At 41.6% G+C, this 24,964-nt stretch overlaps 1 protein-coding gene across 2 annotated transcripts in view; it reads right to left on the bottom strand.

Annotated features, from left to right (window-relative positions):
• Window positions 1-24,964, bottom strand: part of LOC140491295 (inactive ubiquitin carboxyl-terminal hydrolase 53-like) — a 100,455-nt gene that overhangs the window by 7,678 nt on the left and 67,813 nt on the right. For both annotated transcript variants that reach the window (XM_072589321.1, XM_072589405.1), the window contains exons 14-15: window positions 3,092-3,155; window positions 2,018-2,964 (exon numbers count right to left, since the gene is read on the bottom strand). In XM_072589321.1, the coding sequence (XP_072445422.1) occupies window positions 2,018-2,964; window positions 3,092-3,155 (1,011 nt within the window). The remainder of the gene's footprint in view (window positions 1-2,017; window positions 2,965-3,091; window positions 3,156-24,964) is intronic.

Genomic DNA, 24,964 nt, shown 5'->3' with positions numbered 1-24,964 from the left:
TGAACATGAAATATTATATTTTTACCATGTTTGAATAAAATATAAAGAGTTTGGAAACAAATGGAATAAAATATACATTTCATGTACAAGATAACCATGCATGTTAACAATCTAGGTTTGTTCAATATATCATTTCAGTTGCATGACACTGTAATCTTTTGCTATAAATTCTGCGTCTTATGGTCCTGCTCTGCAATGACCTGAAGGAGCAGCGCTCCAAAAGCTAGTGATTCCAAATAAGCCTGTTGGACTATAACCTGGTGTTGTCAGATTTTTAACTTTGTCCACCCAGTCCAACACATCAATATTACTTACATCTCACTGTATCAAAAACAAAGCTGTAAGATTAGACATTCTTAGTCAAAGAAGTAACTTTTAGTCTGATTTCCATGATAATATTAATAGTTTTCTCTCAAGCACTAATCCCTTCGAATACGCCATTAATGTTCCTCTATACGGCCCCAAAACAATCTCCCCTTCTTCAAAATCATTGAACATACCATCACCCAAATCAGTGGTCATCATTTCAGAGCACCAAGTTTAGACTATTCCAACAAGCAGGACTACAGCTCTGACATAGTCTAAAAAGACATCAGCTGTGAGTGAGACCATGATGCACAAACTCACCTCATGCACCTTCAGCTGGTTGTAATGTTTGAAATAACATCATTCAGCTGGGTGGAACCTTTCTAGCTCTTTTCCATTACCATCTGTTCAAAGCAAGAGAATCCCCTACAGATTCTCTTCATCTCACTGCATTAAACTGTACTTGGCATAGCAAAGGATCTGCCTTTGGTACACTAATTTCTCATCAATATCCTGCTCTTGAAGACATCACTTAACAACACAACAAATCTCACATGCATACAAATAATGCCCAACCCTATGTCAGCAATACCTCTCTCAAATGCTCTGCTGTCTTATGATTTATCATAGACTTGTCTGACATCCTGATCAGGATGAACAGAAATTTTCTCAAAGATTGAAAAACTCAGTTACCTAGCCACAAACTACTTTTATCCCCATCACTATCAAGAGATGAAATCAGAACATTTATTGCAATGTTATCATCCTTTTTGGTTGTGGGATCAACCTCTAACCACATCTGCTCCATTACCAAAACTGCTGACTTGTAGCTGTAATATATCACTCATTCCTTCCTCAGCTCATGGAAGGAAATCTTCATCCACACCTTTGTTACCTCCAGATTTGATTATCCCAACATTCTCATGGCTGGCCTCTACTCTTCCACTCTCCATAAACTTGGAACTAATCTAAAACTCTATTGACCATATTCACATTCACCCAGCAGACCTGTCCTCACTGACCTATGCTAGCTCAGTTCAACAGCATTTTGATTTCAGAATTTGCATCTCCTTTGTGAACTTGTATCTTGCTATTCCCATTATCTTGCCCAGCCCTACAACCTTTTGAGATCTCGATATGACTCTAGCCTCTTGCATGACACTGAGTTTGACTACTTCACCATTGACAGAGAGCTGCTCTCCTGTCCTGGAAATCTCTCCTTAAGCAGTTCTGCATCTCCTTTTCCCTCAAGCCACTCCTTCAAATCTATACCTTTGTCCAATCTTTGGATGACTGAATATCCCATTAGGAGGCTTAATGTCCAGTTTTGTTTGGTAATATCCCTGCAAATACAAGTTATAGTTACCATATGAGATGGAGGTGAGACCCCTTATTACAGCTACAATTATTTATATTTAGAAAGCTTTTGAAGATCACAGAGATGTTGGCTTCTTCCATCATTTTATGGATGTGTGTTACGTGCAATCTAGGGAACCTACAAAAATTAATAACTCTGTCGTATTTCTACTGAAACAATATATAATTAATAAAATGGAGACACTCCTGCATATTTATACTCTGGTTATGTAGGAATGTCTTTAAAACATTGGAAGTACTGTGCAGATAGAGCATTACGTGAGAAACTAGTGTTATTATTTCAAAGGATAATACTTAGTGGTTAAACTAGTTTAAATTTTCACATCCAACTTACTTTGAAAGGGATTTTCTGCTCCCTGCTGTGATTCACTAGGATTCACATCTGCAAAGTAGAGTTTAGGTCTCTCGTGGTATTTGACTCTGTAAGTATCAGTCATGCAATTATCCACAGAAAAATACGTTATTGGAGCAACAGGTTTATCCAGTCCTGAAGGAGCATTGGTTGCAGATTCGTCAGGTACATATGCATCATGATTAGATTTTTCAGCAGGACTTGAAATGTCTCCTTGATTAGAAATCCTTCTTGGCACTTCATTCAGAGGTACCGTTGCATCATCCACAAACCTGGATTTTATGCACGTAGCCACTTTTGTCAAAACATTTTCCTTTTGCTCTCTTAGCTCATCTCCGATCAGGGCTCTCCGATTATACATTTTTGGAGGCAAAGGTGGTGGCGATGACCGATCTTGATGGATAGATTCTAGGAGATTTTCTCTCTTTTCACAACCATGATATGAGCTTCGGCCCTCAGACAGCAGGCATTGATCAAGCTGAGATTTCTCAGAGGATCGACTGGCTGGATGCAAATGTACCGGTGATCCAGATGGTGGCGTTACTGCAGTTATTTCCATACGTTGTAACTGGGGAGGAGACCAATGACCTTCAGAATCCAGAGAGATTGGAAAATTGTACCCGGAACTTTTCCCATAAGCAACCTCCTTGAAATCCTTACTAGGAAATACACGATGATCTTGTGGCACAGGTATATCTTTGCTGTTGGACTTGGCTGAAATATTTGGAACAGGTTTGTCTGTTGATGATTGTTTCAATTGCTGTTGTGGAGGATTTGGATTATCTTTACAGAACCTGTGGTTTTGCAAGTTCATTCCTGATGATTCTTGATACTGTGTTTTTTGCTTAGGGAAGGGAGCAGATTTCCTGGATCTTTCTAATGAAGGTGAAGCTTGGCCTTTAGTAAGCCTATCCATACCGATGTGAGATCTAAAAATAAATTAATAATGCAAGTTAAAATTCTTCCATAGCACATATAAAGTATTCCTATAAAGGATAGAAGTTCTCCACAAATATTTGAAATGGGTATTCTTGAATTTACTGCAACACCAATTACCTTTGCATGTCAGGTCCTTCAACAATGTCATCTCTTAGTTTCAACTCCTTGTTCTGCATTTCAGCTGTGATTGAAAAGAAGTAAAAGCTATTTTGTTAGTTCAGATAAATGCAACTTCAAACAGTCTTGAGTTCTTAAGTCAGTGCAGTCTGATATAAACATTACATGATCCATTATTGCTGTTCACAAATATTCTGAAATTAAATTTATACCAATGTAGAATGCTCACATTATCAATTTTTCTCAAATGATATATATGTATTGTGAATGGATAAAAAATTTGTAAGAGCATAGACTAACTACAGTCCTCATAGGAGTGAAAGATAAAAGTTACATTTTGGAGAACATGATTGCCTTCATGTCTCAGAATGGGAAAGTTGCATTCACCATGTGGGCTACTGTAGGTCCCAATTTGCATATACCAGCACTCGTAGAAAATTACATGCCATATTCCAATCGATCCTCTGCAGATTTTTGTTAATCGTTTGATGTATCTAATATTTATCACTAATGCCAATACTTTTCTTTTTAAAAAGCTTAACCTTGACTATTCCCTTTATCACTTTAAACATCTCGATTACCTCTGTTTGAAGAAATCAAGCTACAGATGCTCCAAATTAGGCTGCTTTTACAACTAATTTGCACAACAATATGGACAAGGCAAGACTGCACTTAATATTTAGTGCCCTGAAAAGTGGGTGGTCGCACTTGAGACCACAACAATATTGCAAATTAGCAGAAACATTCCAATGTTTTGAATTTTATCTGGCACAAAGGAAGATGCTGTGGTTATTAGCAGTCCATCATCTCAGTCTAAGGATGTCACTGTAGGGTTTCTGCCCTATGGCAATAATCTTCAGTTGTTTCAAAGCTGTTGGGCAGCACGGTGGCTTTTTCCAAAGTTCGATAGATTTGGGATCAGTTCCTGTGGATTGGAGGGTGGCTAATGTTGTACCACTTTTTAAGAAAGGTAGGAGAGAGAAAGCAGGAAATTATAGACTAGTTAGTCTGACCTCAGTGGTGGGAAAGATGCTGGAGTCTATTACAAAGGATGAAATTATGACACAGCTGGATAGTAGTAACATGATAGGTCAGAGTCAGCATGGATTTATGAAGGGGAAATCATGCTTGACTAATCTTCTGGAATTTTTTGAGGATGTAACTCAGAAGATGGACGAGGGAGATCCAGTAGATGTAGTGTACCTGGACTTTCAGAAAGCTTTTGATAAAGTCCCACATAGGAGGTTAGTGAGCAAAATTAGGGTGCATGGTATTGGGGGCAAAGTACTAACTTGGATTGAAAGTTGGCTGGCTGATAGGAAACAAAGTGTAGTGATAAACGGCTCCATTTCGGAATGGCAGGCAGTGACCAGTGGGGTATCACAGGGATCAGTGCTGGGACTGCAGCTTTTTACAATATATGTTAATGATATAGAAGATGATATTAGTAATAACATTAGCAAATTTGCTGATGATACTAAGCTGGGTGGCAGGGTGAAATGTGAGGAGGATGTTAGGAGTTTACAGGGTGACCTGGACAGGTTAGGTGAGTGGTCAGATGCATGGCAGATGCAGTTTAATGTGGATAAATGTATGGTTATCTACTTTGGTGGCAAGAACAGGAAGGCAGATTACTACCTAAATGGAATCAGTACAAAGAGATCTGAGTGTTCTTGTACACCAGTTAATGAAGGTAAGCATGCAGGTACAGCAGGTAATGAAGAAGGCTAATAGTATGCTGGCCTTCATAACAAGGGGGCTTGAGTATAGAAGCAAAGAGGTTCTTCTGCAGCTGTACAGGGCCCTGGTGAGACCACACCTAGAGTACGGTGTGCAGTTCTGATCTCCAAATTTGAGGAAAGACATTCTGGCTATTGAGGGAGTGCAGCGTAGGTTCACAAGGTCAATTCCTGGAATGGTGGGATTACCTTATACTGAAAGACTGGAGCAACTGGGCTTGTATACCCTTGAGTTTACAAGACAGAGGGGATCTGATTGAGACATACAAGATTATTAAAGAATTGGATAATCTGGAGGCAGGAAACAAGTTTCCGCTGATGGGGGAGTGCCGAACCAGAGGACACAGCTTAAAATACGGGGTAGACCATTTAGAACGGAGATGAGGAGAATCTTCTTCACCCAGAGAGTGGTAGCTGTGTGGGAGGCCCACAGAGGGCAGTGGAGGCCCAGTCTCTAGATTCATTTAAGAAAGAGTTGGATAGAGCTCTCAAGGATAGGGGAACCAAGGGTTATGGAGATAAGGCAGGAACAGGAGACTGATTAAGGATGATCAGCCATGATCATATTGAATGGTGGTGCAGGCTCGAAGGACAGAATGGCCTACTCCTGCACCTATTGTCTATTGTCAGTGGTTAGCATTGCTGCCTCACAACACCAGGGACCCAGGTTCAATTCTGGCCTCGGGTGATTGTCTGTGTGCACATTCTCCCAGTCTCTGCGTAGGTTTCCTCCCACAGTCCAAAGATGTGCAGGTCAGGTGAATTGGCCATGCTAAATTGCTCATAGTTTTAGGTGCATTAGTCAGAGAGTCTGGGTGGGTTACTCTTCGGAGGGTCGGTGTGGACTTGTTGGGCCGAAGGGCCTGTTTCCACACTGTAGGGAATCTAAAAAAAAGCCTTCCCTCCATCATAAGAATGTCTGATGATTGCACAATTTCACCACTCGTCACCACGCTTCAGGTACTGAAGCAGTTTGTGTCCATATGCAGGAAAACCAGGACAACATACAGACTGGGGCTGATAGGTGGCAATAACACTTGCACCAGCACTTGCATCATCTCAAACCTAATCATCACCCCTTGTCATTCAATGGCTTTACCCTCACTAAATTTCCCGATTAACTCCACATCGGGGGCTACAGTTGACTTGTAATTAAACAGGACTAGTTTAGCCAAACTTATCTAAACAGGTTACAATTTTGTACACTTGGAGCAAGCCTCCACTCAAGTTTCTTTGCTCCAAAGGAAACAATCTAATCTTCTTTAACATCGATTTCAAAAATGGAGGATTTTAGCTACATTCTGGTAAACCTTCTTGGCATCTTGACAGAACTGGAAGTAGACAAACCTGTGGCTAACCAGAACTTTATTAAGTTACCATAATCACAATAAGATTTTCAGCAGAAAAAGCCCAATGTCTTTGTATCATTTTTTCATTATCTCAGCATTCCAAAATGGTACCCACCCAATGAAGTACCTTTGAAGGCCATTAATTTTTATAATGCAGAGGACCTTCTATTATTGGAATAATGATTATCTGAATTTCAGATTATCTGAAGATTTCAAGGCCCTACAAAAATGTCACATCAAAAAGGCAAGTGTATTTGATTTACCTGTACTGAAGAACATGTGAAAATGCTGGCAAAAATAGAGAAACACAAGTAGCTCAAGCATCAGCAACTGGATATTTTTTTAGGTAACAACCCAGCCCTTTACAAAATTAAATGTTTTACAGTGCAGGGTATTCCTGTCACTTTACCAGGCCATTCATTAAAAAAGGTCGAGAACGTAAACCTTTGCACGAGGCAGTGCTTCTGTCTTTCTATCGCGAGACTGAGTTCCTGGAAACTGACAAATACTCTTGTGATCACAGAAGCTGTTCAGGGCCTGGTTTTATGCTGGGATTTGACACACAGTATGTGTGTGACGGCAAGTCCTTCTCATTTTAACCTGTGATTTGCAGACTGCAAGAATTAGCCTAAATGGCAGACTCATTAAAATTATAGATTTAAACAAATTTTCCAGTAGAGCACAGCATTAGATCAGTATGGCTTCCCTTGTTTAAGGTAAAACAGATTATCCGAATAATCAATTATCTGAACGAAAGAGTGTCCGACCATCTCGTTCGGATAATCGAGGTTCCTCTGTAGAAGAAAAGCATCAGCTAAACACATAAACCCTCCTCAAACAGCACTTGGATAAATGACTGGATATTTTTTGCAGCGTAAGCTTTTCTCCAGGAAACAAAAAGAATTCCTAGAATCTATGGGATCTTATTCAATTACCCATCAGAATGGACACGGCACCTAAGTTTTTTGCTAAAACAAAACCAGCACCATTGACAGAGGAACTTGCCGCAAAATAGCCTGTTAAGTGTGAACCTGCTGACTCAATAAGTAATAGTGGATTATTCCACTAAGGCTAACATTTAGTTTACAGAGCTCTTCTGGTGTGAGAGCTTTCCTACCTCTAGGCCAAAAGGGCCAGCGTTTAAGTTCCATCTGCTCCAGAGGTGAATCATAACAGATCGGAACAGGTTGATTAAAAATATCGAACACTTATTATACATTCTGAACGTTTCTAATACGAATCAACTGAAAATAGAGTCTTCTGTTTACCTATGATTTTGTTTTAATACATACAAATCATACAATCCTTAAAAAAAATACCATACTTACCAGAGAGCAAACTTTCATCATTTTAGGCATGAAAAGAATGCTCTAAACTGAAGTACACCAGACAAGAAAAACCTGTTCCAACAGTCATATCTGTCAATTGTTGCAATTGGAGTCTTATAATTGTCGATGACAATTTTCAGGTGGAAGGAGAATAGCGCTTATCTAAACAAAGCCTACAAGCAAAACTACATAAGATATAATTTCAGCATCCACTCCATCCAATCTCAATTTACAATGTAGCAAAAATTACAAAATCTTAAAAATTATTCCTTACATTTCATTTGAGAATGTTCTTTACTCCAGAGTATTTAATGTTACACATTCCAAAATTTTAAACCCTACTGTAGGGAAATGTCTCCTATAATAAAAATAAAGTACTGCGGATGCTGGAAAATCGGAAATAAAAGCAGAAAGTGCTGGGGAAACTCCAGTTTGGCAATATCTGTGAAGAGGGGAATGGTGTTAATGTTTTGAGTCCAATTAGACTTTTCAGAACTGAAAGGGGCTGGAAAATTGTACTTTTTAAAAATAATGCAGATACAGGAGGTAGAGGAGCAAGTAGAACAGGCTATCTTTGGTTATGAGCACCTGCACAAAGGGCAAGTGGCGAAGGAAAGATAGAGATTTAAAGAGGCATAAAGGAAAATACGAAAAGGAGAAAACAGGTTTGCTCTGCTGATAAAGTCAACAAGACAAAATAAAAGACAAAGCTGTGTGTTGGGTGGGTGGGGATGATTTCGGAGGATGTTGGAGGACTTAACAAAACAGTCGGATAGAGGTTATCCCTCTGAGGTTGTGAAATTTAAATCTGAATCCAAGAGGCTGTAAGATGCCAAAATGTCAAAGAGGTGTTACTCTCTTGCATTGTGCTTCATTAGAAGATTGGAGCAGGCCCAAGCTCGCAGTGCATGGGACACTGATCCACTTCTCCATCACTCCTAACAAATTCTCACTTGCCCATGTCAGCTTTTTACCCAATTGCAGATGCAACACTTACACATTCACCTCCTCATTGTCCTGGGCCATAAACATACCTACTAGGTGAAGCATTATCTTAGTTGAGAGTGTGATGCTGGAAAAGCATGGCAGGTCAGGCTGCATCTGAGGAGCAGGAAAATCGATGTTTCAGGCTGGAACCCTTCATCAGGAATGAGGCTGGCAGCCTCGGGGGTGGAGAGATAAATGGGAGGAGGATGGAGCTGGGGTGAAGGTAGCTGAGAGTGCAATAGGTGGATGGAGGTAGAGGTAAAGATGATAGGTCGAGAGGAGTGTGCAGCGAATAGGTGGGAAGGAAGATTGACAGGTGGGACAGGTCATGAGGGCAGTGCTGAGCTGGCAGGTTGGAGCTGGGGTAAGGTGGAGGGTGGGGTGAAAATGAGGCAACTGGTGAAGTCCACATTGATGCCTTAGGGTTGAAGGGTCCTGAGATGGAAAAGAAGGCATTCTTCCTCCAGGCGTCAGATGGAGAGGAAGTGTTGATGGAGGAGGCCCAGGACCTGCATGTCCTCAGCAGAGTGGGAGGGGGAGTTGAAATGTTCTACCAAGGGGTCATGTGGTCGATTGGTGCGGGTGCCCCGAAGATGTTCTCTAAAACAAGAAAGTGTCCAGTCTCCCCAATGTAGAGGGGACCGCACTGGGAGCAACGGATACAATAAATGACATGTGGAAGTGCAGGTAAAACTTTGATGGATATGGAAGGCTCCTTTGGGGCCTTGGATAGAGGTAAGGGGGGAGATGTGGGCACAGGTTTTGCAAATCCTGCAGTGGTAGAGGAAGATGCCAGAAGAGGAGGTTGGCTTCTTAGGGGGTGTGGACCTGACCAGGTATTCGTGGAGGGAATGGTCTTTGCGGAAAGCGGAAAGGGTGGGGAGGGAAATATATTCCTGCTGGTGGGGTCCATTTGTAGGTGACTGATATGTCTGCGGATGATGCAATTTATGCATAGGTTGGTGGGGTGGAAGGTGAGGACAAGGGGGTTCCGTCCTTGTTGTGGTTGGAAGGGTGGGTTTTGAGGGTGGAAGTGATGTGGATGCGATGCGTTAGAGGGCATCCTCAACCACGTGGGAGGGGAAATTTCGGCCTTTAACAGGAGGCGGCCATCTGGTGTGTTCTGTGGTGGAAATGATCCTCCTGAGAGCAAAAGCGGCAGAGGAATTGGGAATACAGGATAGCATTTTTGCAGGAGGTAGGGTGGGAGGTGGTGTAATCCAGGTAGCTTTGGGAGTCAGTGGGTTTGTAAAAAAAAATGTCAGTGTTGAGTCAGTCCTCGTGTATGGAGATGGAGGGGTCTAGGAAGGGGAGGGAGGTATCAGAGATGGTCCAGGTGAATTTAAAGTCGGGGTAGAATGTGTTGGTGAAGTTGGTGAACTGATCGACCACCTCACGGGAGCACAGGGTGGCGCCGATGCAGTCATCAACGTAGCAGAGGAAGAGATGGGGAGTGGTGCCAGTGTAACCCCAGAAGATGTACTGTTCTACGTAGCTGACAAAGAAACAGGCATAGCTGTGGCTCATGTAGGTGCCCATGGCTACCCCTTTCATCTGGAGGAAATGGGAGAATGGAAGGAGAAATTGTTGAGGGTGAGGACCAGTTCAGCCAAACATATAAGAGTGTCAGTGGAAGGGTACTGACGGGGACGTCCAGAGAGGAAGAAATGGAAGAGTTGGAGGCCACGGTCATGGCGGATAGAGGTATAGAGGGACTAGATGTTCCATGGTGAAGATGAGGTGTTGGGTGCCGGGCAAACGGAGGTCTTGGAGGAGGTGGGGGCGTGGGTGGTGTCCCCTAACGTATGCGGACCAAGGGTGATAGGACAGTATCGAGGTAGGTGGAGATGAGTTCAGTGGGGCAGGAGCAGACTGAGACGATAGGTTGGCTGGGGTAGTCAGGCTTCTGGATCTTTGGTAGGAGTTGAATTGGGCAGTGCTGTACTCCCAAACTATGAGGTTGGAAGCTGTGGGTGGGAGATCCCCTGAGGTGATGAGGCTGTGTATGGTCAGGGAGATGATGGTTTGGTGATGGGGCAGGAGGTCATGGTCGAGGGGGCGGTAAGAGGTGCATTCAAGTTGGCGCCTGGCTTCAGCGGTGTAGAGCTCAGTGCGCCAAATTACCACTGCACCCCATTTGTCTGCTTGTTTAATAGTGAGGTTGGGGTTGGAGCAGAGGAAGTAGAGGGCTGCACGTTGTGAGGGCAAGAGTGGGTGAGGCGGTTGGACAGGTTGAAGCGGTTGATGTCACAGCAGCACGTTAAAATGAAGAGGTCAAGGGCAGGTAACAGGCCAGCAAGGGGTGTTCAGGTGGATGGGGTGGGTTGGAGGTGGGAGAAGGGATCCTTGGTGAGGAGGGCAGGTGTAAAAGTAGGCACAGAGGTGGTGGAAGAAATGTTCAAAGTCGCAGCGTGTCAATCTCATTAATCTGGGACTGTAGAGGGATGTAAGTGAGGCGTTTACTGAGGACTAAATGTTCATCCTCAGTGAGGGGGAGGTCTGGGGGAATGGTGAAGACACGGCAGGGATGTGAGCTAGGACCTGGAGTGAGGCTTGAGTTCGAGGTGGGATGGGAGCTCGGGGCTGGAGTTCGAGGTGGGGGCAGAGACAGTGGCTAGAGTGGGCATGATTATGGGGTCAGTAGTGACGTCAATAAAGGAGGTGATGCTTAGAAAAGGGGGTGGAAGTTGTCCTTATGATGCTTATGCACCCGCATGCCTGTCTCTTTGTCGGAGTTACACCGGCACCATTCCCCACCTCTTCCTCCGCTACACTGATGACTGCATCAGTGCCACCCCGTGCTCCCACGAGGAGGTCCATCAACTTCACCAACACATTCCACCCCGACCTTAAATTCACCTGGACCATCTCTGACACCTCTCTCCACTTCCTAGATCTCTCCATCTCCATCCACGAGGACCGACTCAACACTGACATTTTTCACAAACCCACTGACTCCCACAGCTACCTGGATTACACCTCCTCTCACCTCTACCTCCTGCAAAAATGCTATCCTATATCCCAATTCCTCTGCCTCCACTGCATCTGCGCCCCGAAGGACCAGTTCCACTACAGAACACATCAGATGGCCTCCTTTTTTAAAAAAGGCTGAAATTTCCCCTCCCACAAGTTGAAAATGCCTTCCAACGCATCTCAGCCACGTCCTGCACCTCCACCCTCAAACCCACCCCTCCAATCGCAAAAAGAACAGAACCCCAGTCTTCACCTTCCATCCCACCAACCTCCGCATAAATTGCATCATCTGCCGACATTTCCGCTACCTACAAATGGACCCCACCATAGGGATATATTTCCCTCCCCACCCCTATCTGCTTTCCACAAGGACAGTTCTCTCCGCGACTACCTGGTCAGGTCCATGCCCCCTAACAAACCAACCTCCCCTCCTGGCACCTTCATCTGCCTCCATAGGAAATACAAAACCTGTGCCCACACCTCCCTCCTTACCTCCATCCAAGACCCCAAAAGGAGCCTTCCACATCCAAAGTTTCACCTGCACTCCCACACATCATTTATTGTATCCGTTGCTCCCGAGGCGATCTCCTCCACACTGGGGAGACTGGAAGCTTCTCGCAGAGCACTTTAAAGAACATCAACCACACCGCCCTGTGGCCAAACATTTCAACTCCCCTTCCCACTCTGCCAAAGACATGCAGGTCCTGGGCCTCCATTGCCACTCCCTCACCACCTGACGCCTGGAGGAAGAATGCCTTATCTTCTGCCTTGGGACCCTTCAACGCCAGGGCACCAATGTGGACTTCACCAGTTTCCTCATTTCCCTACCCCACTTCCAACCTGCCAACTCAGCATTGCCCTCATGACCTGTTCCATCTGTCAATCTCCCTTCCTACCTATTTGCTGCACCTTTCTCTCCGACCTATCACCTCTACCCCTACCTCCATCCACCTCTTGCACTCTCAGCTACCATGTTCCCAGCCCCAACCCCCTCCCATTTATCTCTCCACCACCCCCCCATTTATCTCTCCACCCCCCCCCCCCCCCCCCCCTCTCCCCGAAGGTCCCAGCCTCATTCCTCATGAAGGGCTCTGGTCTGAAACGTCAATTTTCCTGTTCCTCCGATGCTCCCTGACCTGCTATGCTTTTCCAGCAACACATATAGCATTACCTTAGTTGTACTTCTTTCAATATAGTCTGCTGTATTTGCTGCTCACAATGTGGTATTATTTACATTGGCAAGAACAAATACAGACTGGGTGACCGCATTCAGAAACATCTGCACTCTGTTCAATCTTCCAGTTGCTTGCCATTTCAATAAACTATTTTCCTCCCATGAAAATATTTTTGTCCTGGGGGCGTGCTTCAATGTCCCAATTAAGCATAAAACATACTAAAGGAACACCTTCTCATTTTCCACAGTCATCTTACAGCCTCCAGTACTCAATATTCAACTTTACAACTTCAGAGCATGACCTTGTATTCGCCAATTTACCTAAATCCTCCATGCCCTCCCACTCGTTTCCACCCATCCCTCCAACATAAACGTGTTTTGATGATTTTGCTCTCAATAGTGCAGGCACATTTTCTCTTTTTCACAACTTCATTTACACCCATTTTTACATCTCTACCTTCCCTTTGCCTCCACTAGCAATTCCTTTGGTCGTTGGCTTTGAGTACCATTAAGATCTGTTCCACTTGCTCCTCTCTGCCTACAGGATAAAACGAAAACAATATTCTAACTCTTTTCAATTATGAGGCCATACCAGACTCAAAACATGAACTCTGCTTCTCTCCACAGAAGCTGCCTGACCTGAGTTTGTTTTTAACATATGTTTGCTATGCCTGTGTCATTCATTGCTTGCAAAGAGAGAATCTGAATAATAGTTTTAAAAGTGTCAGTCATGATTGAGCAGCAAAACATACTACTCCAACTCAAATGGTTCATTTTTAAAAGTGCAGAAATTACTTTTATTACAAAATGTAACTTTTACATGGTGATAGAAGAACTACTAAATAGTAAACCCATTACCACCCAGTCGTCAATTATAAAAAGGATGCAACATAAAAGATGTCAAAACAGTAATTCCAGACATTAATTTCTCATTAAAATTTATATTTAGTGACATAAAAATTAAGTATGTTATTTCAGCTAAATTGAAATTGTTGACCAAGAATTAAGAAATCAAACTGCAAACCCGACAAGATCCAAACTGTTAAAAAAGTTACATTAATCAGCATTTTGGATCTGTTAATCTCTGAACATAGCCACTATGCAATGCAGCCTGCAGCAACCAGATTCCCTTTTCATGACGCACTTGCCACAAGGACAGCTGCAGTAAGGCTCATCAACATATCCCACAATGTACCAGACGCAGGATGATCTCAAGAGTACAGCATTTGATTCCATGCTATTTCAAAAACTACAGTGACTGCACTTCAAAGGAATTTGTCATGTGAAGCCCTAAGTGTCTGAAACATGCCACACTATAAATGGATTTTTTTCTGAAATATTTCCATCATATTTTGACAGAATTAATTCACTTTCAAAATAACCTCAAGTAATCAACACACTGATATTCCAAAACATTAAAAACTGAAAATTAGTGGAAGAAAAAAAAATTTTCCATAAAACTGATCAAAATTCATTAATTGTGTAACAAGATTAGTCATGTTTTCTTTTGAATATACACTTAATTTTGGGGTAGACTAGGGATAAGGGAAAACAATGATCTTAAATATGAGATAGTGGGGAGGACAGAAACTAGCAGACAGTGAGAATGGAATCAGGAATATTGACAAATTTAAATAACTTGTGGGTGAATGAGAACAAAGAAAGTGGTTTTGGTGCACACTATGTGTAATAAATTAACAAAGGCAAAAATAGGGACTTTCCTAATGGAGGGGCTGTAATAGGACACAGGGAATGAATCACATCAATACCATGTGATAGCTACTAATGAGAGATTTACACCTATACTGTCAATAAGTATTGATCTAGATCACAACACATCTAATCTCTTGTGAACTGAAATTTCATTTTCTGGTGATTAACAGGCACTTAATCCAATTAGCATTATGATAAAAATTAATTACACTTTATTGTAGCTAGTTGATGGTGTAAATGAAATGTTCCAGAATTTAGCAATTAAGTATCATGTGAATGAATTATAAAGACTTTAAAATGATTACTAGTGTGCATTGATAAATTAGACTCACGTTTACAGTACAGAATGCTTCGTTAACTAACCCTAACTTCAGGGAACTGTGGATATGCACAGAGCCCAGAAGACAATAACAAGCAGGAACAGAAGTTTGCCATTCTGCATATCAAGCATGTTCAGCCATTCAAGGACATGATGGCTGATCTAATAATCCTCAACTTCGCTTTCCTGCCCTATCTCTGTGACTCTCAATTTTGAAGGTGTCACTGAACCCAAAACATTAATTCTGCTTTCTTCCTACAGATGTTGCCACAATTTCTCCAGCAATTTGTTTTTGATTTGATTTTCAGCATCCACAGTTCCTTTGTTTTATTTTACTCTTGACTCCCTTACTAATTTCACTGATAGTTAGTATTTTCCAGAGTCCTACCATTCTATGCAATCCCTTACCTCATTAGCTGCCTCAAAATTTATTTCACTTTACCAGGTTGATTTCCATTTGCTTTGCAATCTGTTGATTTCCAACTTCAGTTTACAGCAATAGAACATAGAAGAATACAGCGCTTCTATGTTCTATGGCTGTAAACTGAAGTTGGAAATCAACAGATTGCAAAGCAAATGGAAATCAACCTGGTAAAGTGAAATAAATTTTGAGGCAGCTAATGAGGTAAGGGATTGCATAAAATGGGAGGACTCTGGAAAATACTAACTATCAGTGAAATCAGTAAGGGAGTCAAGAGTAAAATAAAACAAAGGAACTGTGGATGCTGAAAATCAAATCAAAAACAAATTGATTTGATTTTCAGCATCTTCCTCACTTGATACCATCCTATCAATTTTCAGTCATGTGAACATCTAAATCATACCTCTTGAACTACAGTTTATTTCCTCAGATATTTTAACTAAAATTTAATCAGTTTAAAAAGCATACAAGAACTTCCCACTTCACAACTTACAACTGTCACCATATGATAAAGAAGACAGGAAAAAAACATTCCAGCTTGATTTGAAATAAATCAAATCCTAGTACACAGAAGTAGCTCATCCTAAACACATGTTTCATTTTCAGATTAAAACAGTCATAGAATCCCTTCGGCACAAATAGCGGCCATTTGGCTCATTGAATCTGCGTCAACCCTGTAAAAAGCATCACCACACCCCCACCCTACTACCTCTAGAAGGGAAAAGAGATGAAGCATTTGCTGCTCCTCATTATCTTCTGAAGGTGATGAGGCATTTTCTTAAACTGTAGCAGACCATTGGGCCTCATATACCAATAGTGCTGTTAGGAAAGGAGGTTGGTCCAGGATCTTGACCCAGCAACAATGACGCAAACAGCAATATGGTTCCAAGTCAGCATGGAATATGGCTGGGAGCGCAATTTTCAGGCAGTGGTCTTCCAAAAGATCTTAGTGTACATCTTTGACAGAGATTGTGGATTTGGAAGATATTGAAGAAGCCATGTCAAGCTGCTGAACTGCATCTTGTAAACAAAAAAACATTGCTGCCATTGCACTGTAGAAGAATTAAGGTAATGGATGCAGTGCCAATCAAGCACTTTGTATGGTTTCTTCACTATTGGAGATGCGCTCATCCAAAATGTAAACATCATTCTGTTAGACTACTGACTTGGACTTTGTAGACGGTTAGAGACAAACAATAAACTGCAAGATGCTGGAATCCAAAGTAGACAAGCAAGAGACTGGAAGAGCACAGCAAGCAAGACAGTATCAGGAGGTAGAGTAGTCAGATGTTTTGGGTATCACCCTTCTTCAGGAATAGAAGCCGGGGTAGGGGGAGTTGCAGATAAAGAGTGTGGAGGGTGGTGCGAGAGAAGGGTTATGGATGGGGAGGAGAAGTGGTCAGGTGGCCAGGCTTTGGGGAATCTAGATGGAGTTCCGGATCTACTCTTATAGCTGCAGTATCTATATTGCTGGCCTAGTTCTGTTCAGTGTATTCCCAAGTCATTGATATTGGGGATTCAGTGATGGCAATGCTATAGATTGTAAAGGGGAGATGGATAGATTCAGTTTTACTGGAGATAGCCATTGTTTGGCACTTGTATTATCATTTATCAGCCAGGTTCTGTTGCAAACAGATTTGAACTGCTTCAGTAACTGAAGAATCTGTAATCACCAAACATCTCACTTCTGATCTTATGATAGAAAGAAAGTCATTAAGGAAGCAGCTAAAGATTTTGTGCCAAGCATACTATCTTGAGGAACTTCCACAGTGATACCCTGGGACTCAGATAATTAGCCTCCATTAATTACAATCACATTTCTTTGCATTGAATAAGACTCCAACAAATGAAGAGATTCCCCTAATTCCCATTATAGTTCATATTAGATTCCACGCTACAATTTTGCCACATTCAAACAAAATAGCGTATTCATGTCAAGTGCAGTCACCCTCACCTTCCCTCTGGAGTTCAGCTCTGTATTTCATGTATGGATCTAGGCTATAATGAGGTCAAAAGATATTGCGCTGGCAGATCCCAAACAGAACATCAATAATCAGGTTACTATTGTTTAAGTGCAACCTGATAACATTTTCCATCACTTTACTAATGAATGTTGACCCTTGAATATAGGGAGGAAAGGGATGTGCAAACAGGCTTCATTATGTGGCATGATGATAGAATATGCTTAGGAAAAAGTTTTGATAGACTGAAAATATTAAACTAGAGAAGGTTCAGAAGAGATTTACCAGGGTGTTGCTGGGTATGGAAGGTTTGAGTTCTAAAGGAAGGCGGGACAGTCTGGGACATGTTCCACTGTGGCATAGGAGGTAGAGAGGTGACCTTACAGAAGCTAATAAGGTCATGAGGGGTATAGATAGTGTTCATGTTGGGTGTCTTTTTCCCTCGAATGGGTAATTAAGACAAGGAGGCACATTTTTAAGTTGAGAGAAGAAAGATTTTAAAAAGACATGAGGCAATTTTTTTTTAAAAATAGAGGGCAGTTCACATGTGAAATGTACTTCTTGAGGAAATGGCAGATGAGACACAATTACAACGTTTAAAAGAAACTTGGATAAGTAGATGACTAGGAAAGGTTTGGAGGGATATGGGCCAGGAGCAGGCAGGTGGGACTAGTTTAGTTTGGGATTATGTTCAGCTTGGACTGGTTGGACCAAGGAGCCTGTTTACATGCTGCCTAACTATGAAAGATGGAAGGTTGCCAAGGAAAGCAGCAGGAAAAGTGAATTGAGTTGAGTTATGTGTGACTACAAAGTTTAGCAGTGAACTGTCTAAAGTTGATACATACAGGTTGCAAAGGTTTCTGCAATGCAGGGACTAAAGTTCCATCTACTTGGAGTCATATAGAAAACTCAACCTTCTCAATTTACTTTGGCCTGAGGAAGTGGTTAGGCTAGTGAATGGAACTAGTAGCAAAGGAACAATTTATGGTAAAGGCCAAAAACAACTATGGTCGTCTTAGTGTTCCACTTGAGGTTTTACAAATCCATGAATCATTAATAACTGTCCATCCAAATTGGCGAATAGACATGCAACCCTGAAGGAAATATTATTTCCAGCAATAATCACATATCAGTGAAGATGAGAACACTAACAGGAGAAAAACTGTCAAAGTTAAAAATTCCTTTTTTGACAAGCCTATGCTTAAACAGATGATAATTTACACTTTTTGCTTCTTAAATAATTAATAGCTCATGTTCTTGTGAAACATTCTAGATTGTTCACATGTTGTGCAAGAATGTGAGTGCATTGAAGTTTAGATCCAAAGGCAACATGAGGAGAAACATTTTCACAAAGCATATGGTTAAATTCTGGAATGGAATGCCTGAGAGTTTGGAGAAAGCAGACTCAACCATGGGTTTCAAAGGAGAATTAGATAATTATCTGCAGATAAAAATCTACTGTGTCGCCAGAGAAAGGACAAGTGAGTTACCGTGCAGAGACCTGGCATAGACACAATGGGCCAAAATTATCTTTTTGCATGTTGTAACCATTCTACAGCTCTATCTCTAAACTCTTTTCAACTATTAGTTGTGGAATAAACATGGCTCTATTATCTGCACAAGATGTACAGACCTGTCAAAGTTTAAATTAATTACAGTAACAAGTGGCACATTAGATTAACTAGTCATCAGATTTTAGCTATAGTTGCTCAATCACAGGCTTTTGAAACGCAAACAGAAAATGCTGGAAAACCTTAGCAGGTCTGACAGCATTTGTGATGAGAAAGCAGAGTTAATATTTCAGGCCCAGTGACCCTTCTTCAAAACTGATTTGCTAAATACAAAGTTTTTTTTTGCTTAAGAGATGGGAGAAGGATAGGAGTAAATGATAGGTGGAGATGAAGCACAGCGAGAGAGAAAAGCAGGCAAAGGAATAAGTAAGGGTCCGTTTGGGAGAACGAATAGCTACTAATGGGGACTGCTAGTTGCCGATAATGGGTCGTTTGTGATAGGAGCCTATATGATGGCAAGGCCGAATGTCTGGGGATTGGGGTAAGGACATGGGGGAAGGTGCTCAGGCCCTAAAATTTTTGAACTTGAAATTGAGTCCAGAAGGTTGCAGGGTTCCCAAGCAGAAACTGATGTGTTGCTCTCCCAGGTCGAGCAGAGCTTTGCTGGAGCACTAACAAACCGAGAGAGAGATGCTGGCCAGAGAACATGTTGGTGCATTGAAATGGCAGGAAGCTGAGGGTCATTTTTGAGGACAGAGACCACTTGAGCATTACATTACAGTCGAGATTTATGTTTGCAAACATTTACTTGACAGAATACCAAAGCATGAGTACATTTCCCAGTCATCACAGAAATAGAATACAAGTGCCATAGAGATTTTGCAATGGGAATGCAGTAACTTGGTCAAGATAAAGTATGATGCAGACACAGCATTGATCCTTTGGCAATAATTTAGTGAATTCACTCACAAATAACTTAATATAAACTACCTACAATTACTAATCACTTAATTTTTTTAATCAAATGAAGATGAGATGTAATCTATCCGGATAAGAACAGTTCCCCCCCCCCGCTCTTTCAAAGTAACTTCAACTAATAGCTTGCATGGAGAACTACTTCACAGTAGATACAAGTCTGTTAACAACTCTCACTAGTTACCATCCATATCAACAAAGTAGTAATCAACCAGTTGATTTTTTTTTCACTTTAAACATCTTTAGTCCTATCATTTCTGAAAGTATTCAGAGAAACTTTGAAGGATCAGCATTATTCATCACTCATATTAGCAGAAAACTTTCAAACAGTGAACAATCACAATTTATGAACTATATTGGCATATTAACATGGATTTTAATCAAAAGCAATAGTATATAGCCAACTGATGGAGGCAACAGAGCCCTGCCAGCACTGATTAGAAAAAAATGCAACACTTTGGCAAACCCCATGCCCTTCACATCTAATGCCAGGATGACTGTACATTGAATTCCACCCTTTATAAATAGACATGTTATTTTTCTCTTCTGCTGACATGGATAACCATGCATGGCTAAAAGCAGCAAACAATTTTGAATAGAGAAATATGGTCGGTTGCTTAGATAACCCCTAAAATAATCATATGTCAGAGTGGGTATCTTAGAAGCTTAATGTACAGTTTACAACGGGGTGTTAATTTGTTGCTTGCCCCGAAGAAAAACATTATGACATATCAGAGCAGCTACTCAGAATGAAGTATCCAAGGTTTTAGAATAGCAAAAGTTTTAAGGAAATCTTTCAATTTGAATGGAAAGATAGTACATTCAAAAAAATTGATGTTGGCCACGAAAAAAGCTTTGCTTTAGCAATTGTGCTCTACAGTTCTTTGGATTAAAGTGTCTATCATAAAATAAATAAATATAAACATGATTGAATTTTATTTTTGAAATGCAGTTGTGACCAGTTTGGTCCATGATACTCTTGATTTTGTCCTTAATGCAAAATTGGAATTTCTTCCAACAAATGTCATTGACCACATTTATGCTGAGTGTGTAATGGCTCACTTTTTAAAAACGAAGAAAAGCTTAAGGGCATTTTCTGTTCAATGTATATAGACATTTGATATAGAAAATACAGTTGGCGTTTTATTATTATTGATGGAATGTAAGCATAGCTAACAAAGCTATCCATCCCCAAAATGTCCTTGGGAAAGTAGCAGTGAGTCACCTGATTGAACCACCACATTGCATATGGTACACTACAGTGCTGTTTGGAAGGGTTTTGGTCCAGGATGCTGATCCCATAATAGTGAAGGAACAATGAATCAGTTCCAAATTAGAGGTATCACTTGGAAGGAAACTTTCAGGTAATGCTGCTCCCACATGAATTTGGGCCTTGTCCTTCTAGGAGACAGAGATTGTAAATTTGGAAGAGGCTGATGGATTCTTGGTGAGTTGCTACAGTACAGCCTAGAGATTGTACACTCTGCTGCCACCTTGTGCTGATGGTGGAGGAAGTGAATGTTCAAAATAGTGTTGACTTTTGAGTGTGTATGAATACAGGTTCAACAACACAAGTGAAGAACGTTTCATCACACTACTGACTTATACCTTTTGGTGGACAGGCTTTGAAGAATCAGGAAATGAGTTACTGACCATAATTTGCAGCCTCTTACATGCTCTTGTAGCTATAGCTTGAGAATGTGGGATTCTGCAATGGCAATGCCACTACATGTCAAAAGGAGATCAACAGACTCTCTTGTTTGAGTTGTGATCAACTGAAATCTTTGTGGCAGTTACTAGTCCAAGCCTGAATGTTATCTAGGCGGCTACTACATTTTGGCACAAACTGATTCAGTACGAGTTGTACGTGGTACTCAACTTCATATAATCATCAGTGCACATCCCCATTTGCGACCATATTTAGTAAGATCACAAATGAAACAACTGAGAATTGTTGCATCTAGGAAGCACCCTGAAAAACACCTGCAGTGATGGCCTGGAGCAGAGATGATTGGCCTCCAAAATGACAATCATCTTCCAATGCGCCAGATAGGAGTTCAATCAGTGAAGTGTTTTCCTCTATTACCACAGACTTCAATTTTGTTAGGACTCTTTGATGCCTTGCTCAAATGCTGTCTTGTTGTTAAGGGCAGTCACTTTTACATCGTCCTCTTAAATGCAGCTTTTGCTTTAAATATTCGTTCAATGGACGGGGATATTACTGGCTAGGCCCATTTGTTACCCATCCCTGATTACCCAGAGGACAGTTAAAAGTCAACCACATTGCTGGGAGTCTGGAGTCACATGCAGGCCAGACCACCTAAGGACAACAGTTTCTTTCCCTAAATGATATTAGTGAGCCGGTGGGGGGGGGGTTGCCTGACAGTTAGCAATGGTTTTATAGTCATCATTAGACTCAATTCCAGATTTTTATAGAATTGAACTCCATCTGCCATGGTGGGATTCAAATCCAGTCGCTAGAATATTACCCGATTCTCTGGATTAGTTGTCAAGAGATAATACAAGTAGGCCAACTCTCCAATATTGTCCATATTAAAACTTAGGCTGTGATGGGGCATGGGAAAAAGCAAACCTGCCAGAACCCAAATGGACCGTGTTATTGCTGCTTTAATGTGCCTACCAACATGGTAATACAACCATCTGTTGATGAGACCACAATAATTTGCTTTTATTTTTCTCATCTTTTGGTTTGCAATTAGATTGCAGTTGAGAATTGAACTTTGAAGTGCACCTTATTTTAAAAAAAATACAAAGACTGATTTGTGTTGTGGGAACTGGCCTGGAAAGATGATGCAGGCTAATTACAGCTCTAAGAGCTATAGGTGATTCAACACTCAGCTGTTGATATGCTCAGTGACTGGCAACTTGGTTGACTGTTAAATTGGTCAATCAAGGGAGGACTGGTGCTGGCACCTAGTGCAGGAGTCTTTTGTGGATATACCTATTTCAAACAGGTATGCGGTTTTGGAAAACATAGGGGGTGATTGATTCTCAAGGGAACGTAGCACGAACAGCCACGTTTCTGATATTGAGACTGGCTCTAATGCAACTAGGGGTATGCCGGCTTCCAAGAGATCAATTGTGTGAGGGGATTCAGAAGTCCAAGGTACAGAAAGATGTTTCTGTGGCAAGGAGCGAAAAAGCAGAATGGTGTGTTGCTTCTCTGGTGCCAGGATCAAGGATGTCTCAGAGAGGGTGCAGAATGCTCAAGGGGGAGAGGGGCCAGCAAGAGGTCATTATCCATATTGGAACCAACGACATAGGAAGGGAAAAGGTTGAGATTCTGAAAAGAGATTACAGAGAGGCAGGAATTTAAAAAGGAGGTCCTCGAGAGTAGTAATATCTGGATTACTCCCAGGGCTACGTGCTAGTGAGGGCAGGAATAGGAGGATAGAGCAGATGAATGCACGGCTGAGGAGCTGGTGTATGGGAGAAGGATTCATATTTTTGGATCACTGGAATCTCTTTTGGAGTAGAAGTGACCTGCACAAGAAGGATGGATTGCACCCAAATTCGAAGGGGACTAATATACTGGCAGGGAAATTTGCTAGAGCTGCTTGGGAGGATTTAAACTAGTAAGGTGTGTGTGTGGGGGGGTTGGGGAAACCCAGGGAGATAGTGAGGAAAGAACAATCTGAGACTGGTACAGTTGAGAATAGAAGCGAGTCAAACAGTCAGGGCAGGCAGGGACAAGATAGGACTAATAAATTAAACTGCGTTTATTTCAATGCAAGGGGCCTGACAGGGAAGGCAGATGAGCTCAGGGCATGGTTAGGAACATGGGACTGGGATATCATAGCAATTACAGAAACATGGCTCAGGGATGGGCAGGACTGACAGCTTAATGTTCCAGGATACAAATGCTACAGGAAGGACAAAAAGGTAGGCAAGAGAGATGGGGGGAGTGGCATTTTTGAAAAGGGATAGCATTACAGCTGTGCTCAGGGAGGATATTCCCGGAAATACATCCAGGAAAGTTACTTAGGTGGAACTGAGAAATGAGAAAGGGATGATCACCTTATTGGGATTGTATTATAGACCCCCTAATAGTCAGAGGGAAATTGAGAAACAAACTTGAAAGGAGATCTCAGCGATCTGTACGAATAATAGGGTGGTTATAGTAGGGGATTTTAACTTTCCAAACATAGACTGGGACTGCCATTGTGTTAAAGGTTTAGATGGAGAGGAATTTGTTAAGTGCGTACAAGAAAATTTCCTGATTCAGTATGTGGATGTATCTACTAGAGAAGGTGCAAAACTTGACCTACTCTTGGGAAATAAGGCAGGGCAGGTGACTGAGGTGTCAGTGGGGGAGCACTTTGGAGCCAGCGATCATAATTCTATTAGATTTAAAATACTGATAGAAAAGGATAGACCAGATTTAAAAGTTGAAGTTCTAAACTGGAGAAAGGTCAATCTTGACGGTATTAGGCAAGAACTTTCAAAAGCTGATTGAGGGCAGATGTTCGCAGGTAAAGGAATGGCTGGAAAATGGGAAGCCTTCAGAAAAGAGATAACGTGAATCAAGAGAAAGTATATTCTTGTCAGGGTGAAAGGAAAGGCTAGTAGGTAGAGGGAATGCTGGATGACTAAAGAAATTGAGGGTTTGGTTAAGAAAAAAAAGGAAGCATATGTGAGGTATAGACAGGATAGATCGAATGAATCCTTAGAAGAGTACAAAGGAAGTAGGAGTATACTTTAGAGGGAAATCTGGAGGGCAAAAAGGGGACATGAGATAGCTTTGGCAAATAGAATTAAGGAGAATCCAAAGGGCTTTTACAAATATATTAAGGACAAAAGGGTAACTAGGGAGAGAATAGAGTTCCACAAAGATCAGCAAGGCGGCCGTTGTGTGGAGCCGCAGAAAATGGGGGAGATACTAAATGAGTATTTTACATCACTATTTACTGTGGAAAAGGATATAGAAGATAATAGACTGTAGGGAAATAAATGGTGACATCTTGCAATATAATCCATATTACAGAGGAGGAAGTGCTTGATGTCTTGAAATGGGTAAAGGTGGATAAATCCCCAGGACCTGATTAGGTGTACCCGAGAACTCTGTGGGAAGCTAGAGAAGTGATTGCTCGGCCTCTTGCTGAGATATTTGTATCATCGATAGTCACAGATGAGGTGCGCAAGACTGGAGGTTGGCAAACATGGTGCCACTGTTTAAGAAGGGTAGTAAGGAAAAGCCAGGGAATTATAGAACAGTGAGCCTGACCTCAGTGGTGGGCAAGTTGTTGGAGGGAATCCTGGACAGGATGCATATGTATTTGGAAAGGCAAGGACTGATTAAGGATGGTCAACGTGGCTTTGTGCGTGGGAAATCATGTCTCTCAAACTTGATTGAGTTTTTTGAAGAAGTAACAAAGAGGACTAATGAGAGTACAGTGGTAGAT

The sequence above is a fragment of the Chiloscyllium punctatum genome, chromosome 1 (genome assembly GCF_047496795.1).
Source record: "Chiloscyllium punctatum isolate Juve2018m chromosome 1, sChiPun1.3, whole genome shotgun sequence".
Taxonomy (NCBI): Eukaryota; Metazoa; Chordata; class Chondrichthyes; order Orectolobiformes; family Hemiscylliidae; genus Chiloscyllium; species Chiloscyllium punctatum.
Note: the sequence above shows the minus strand (reverse complement) of the source record. Positions and strands in the feature narration are given on the sequence as shown.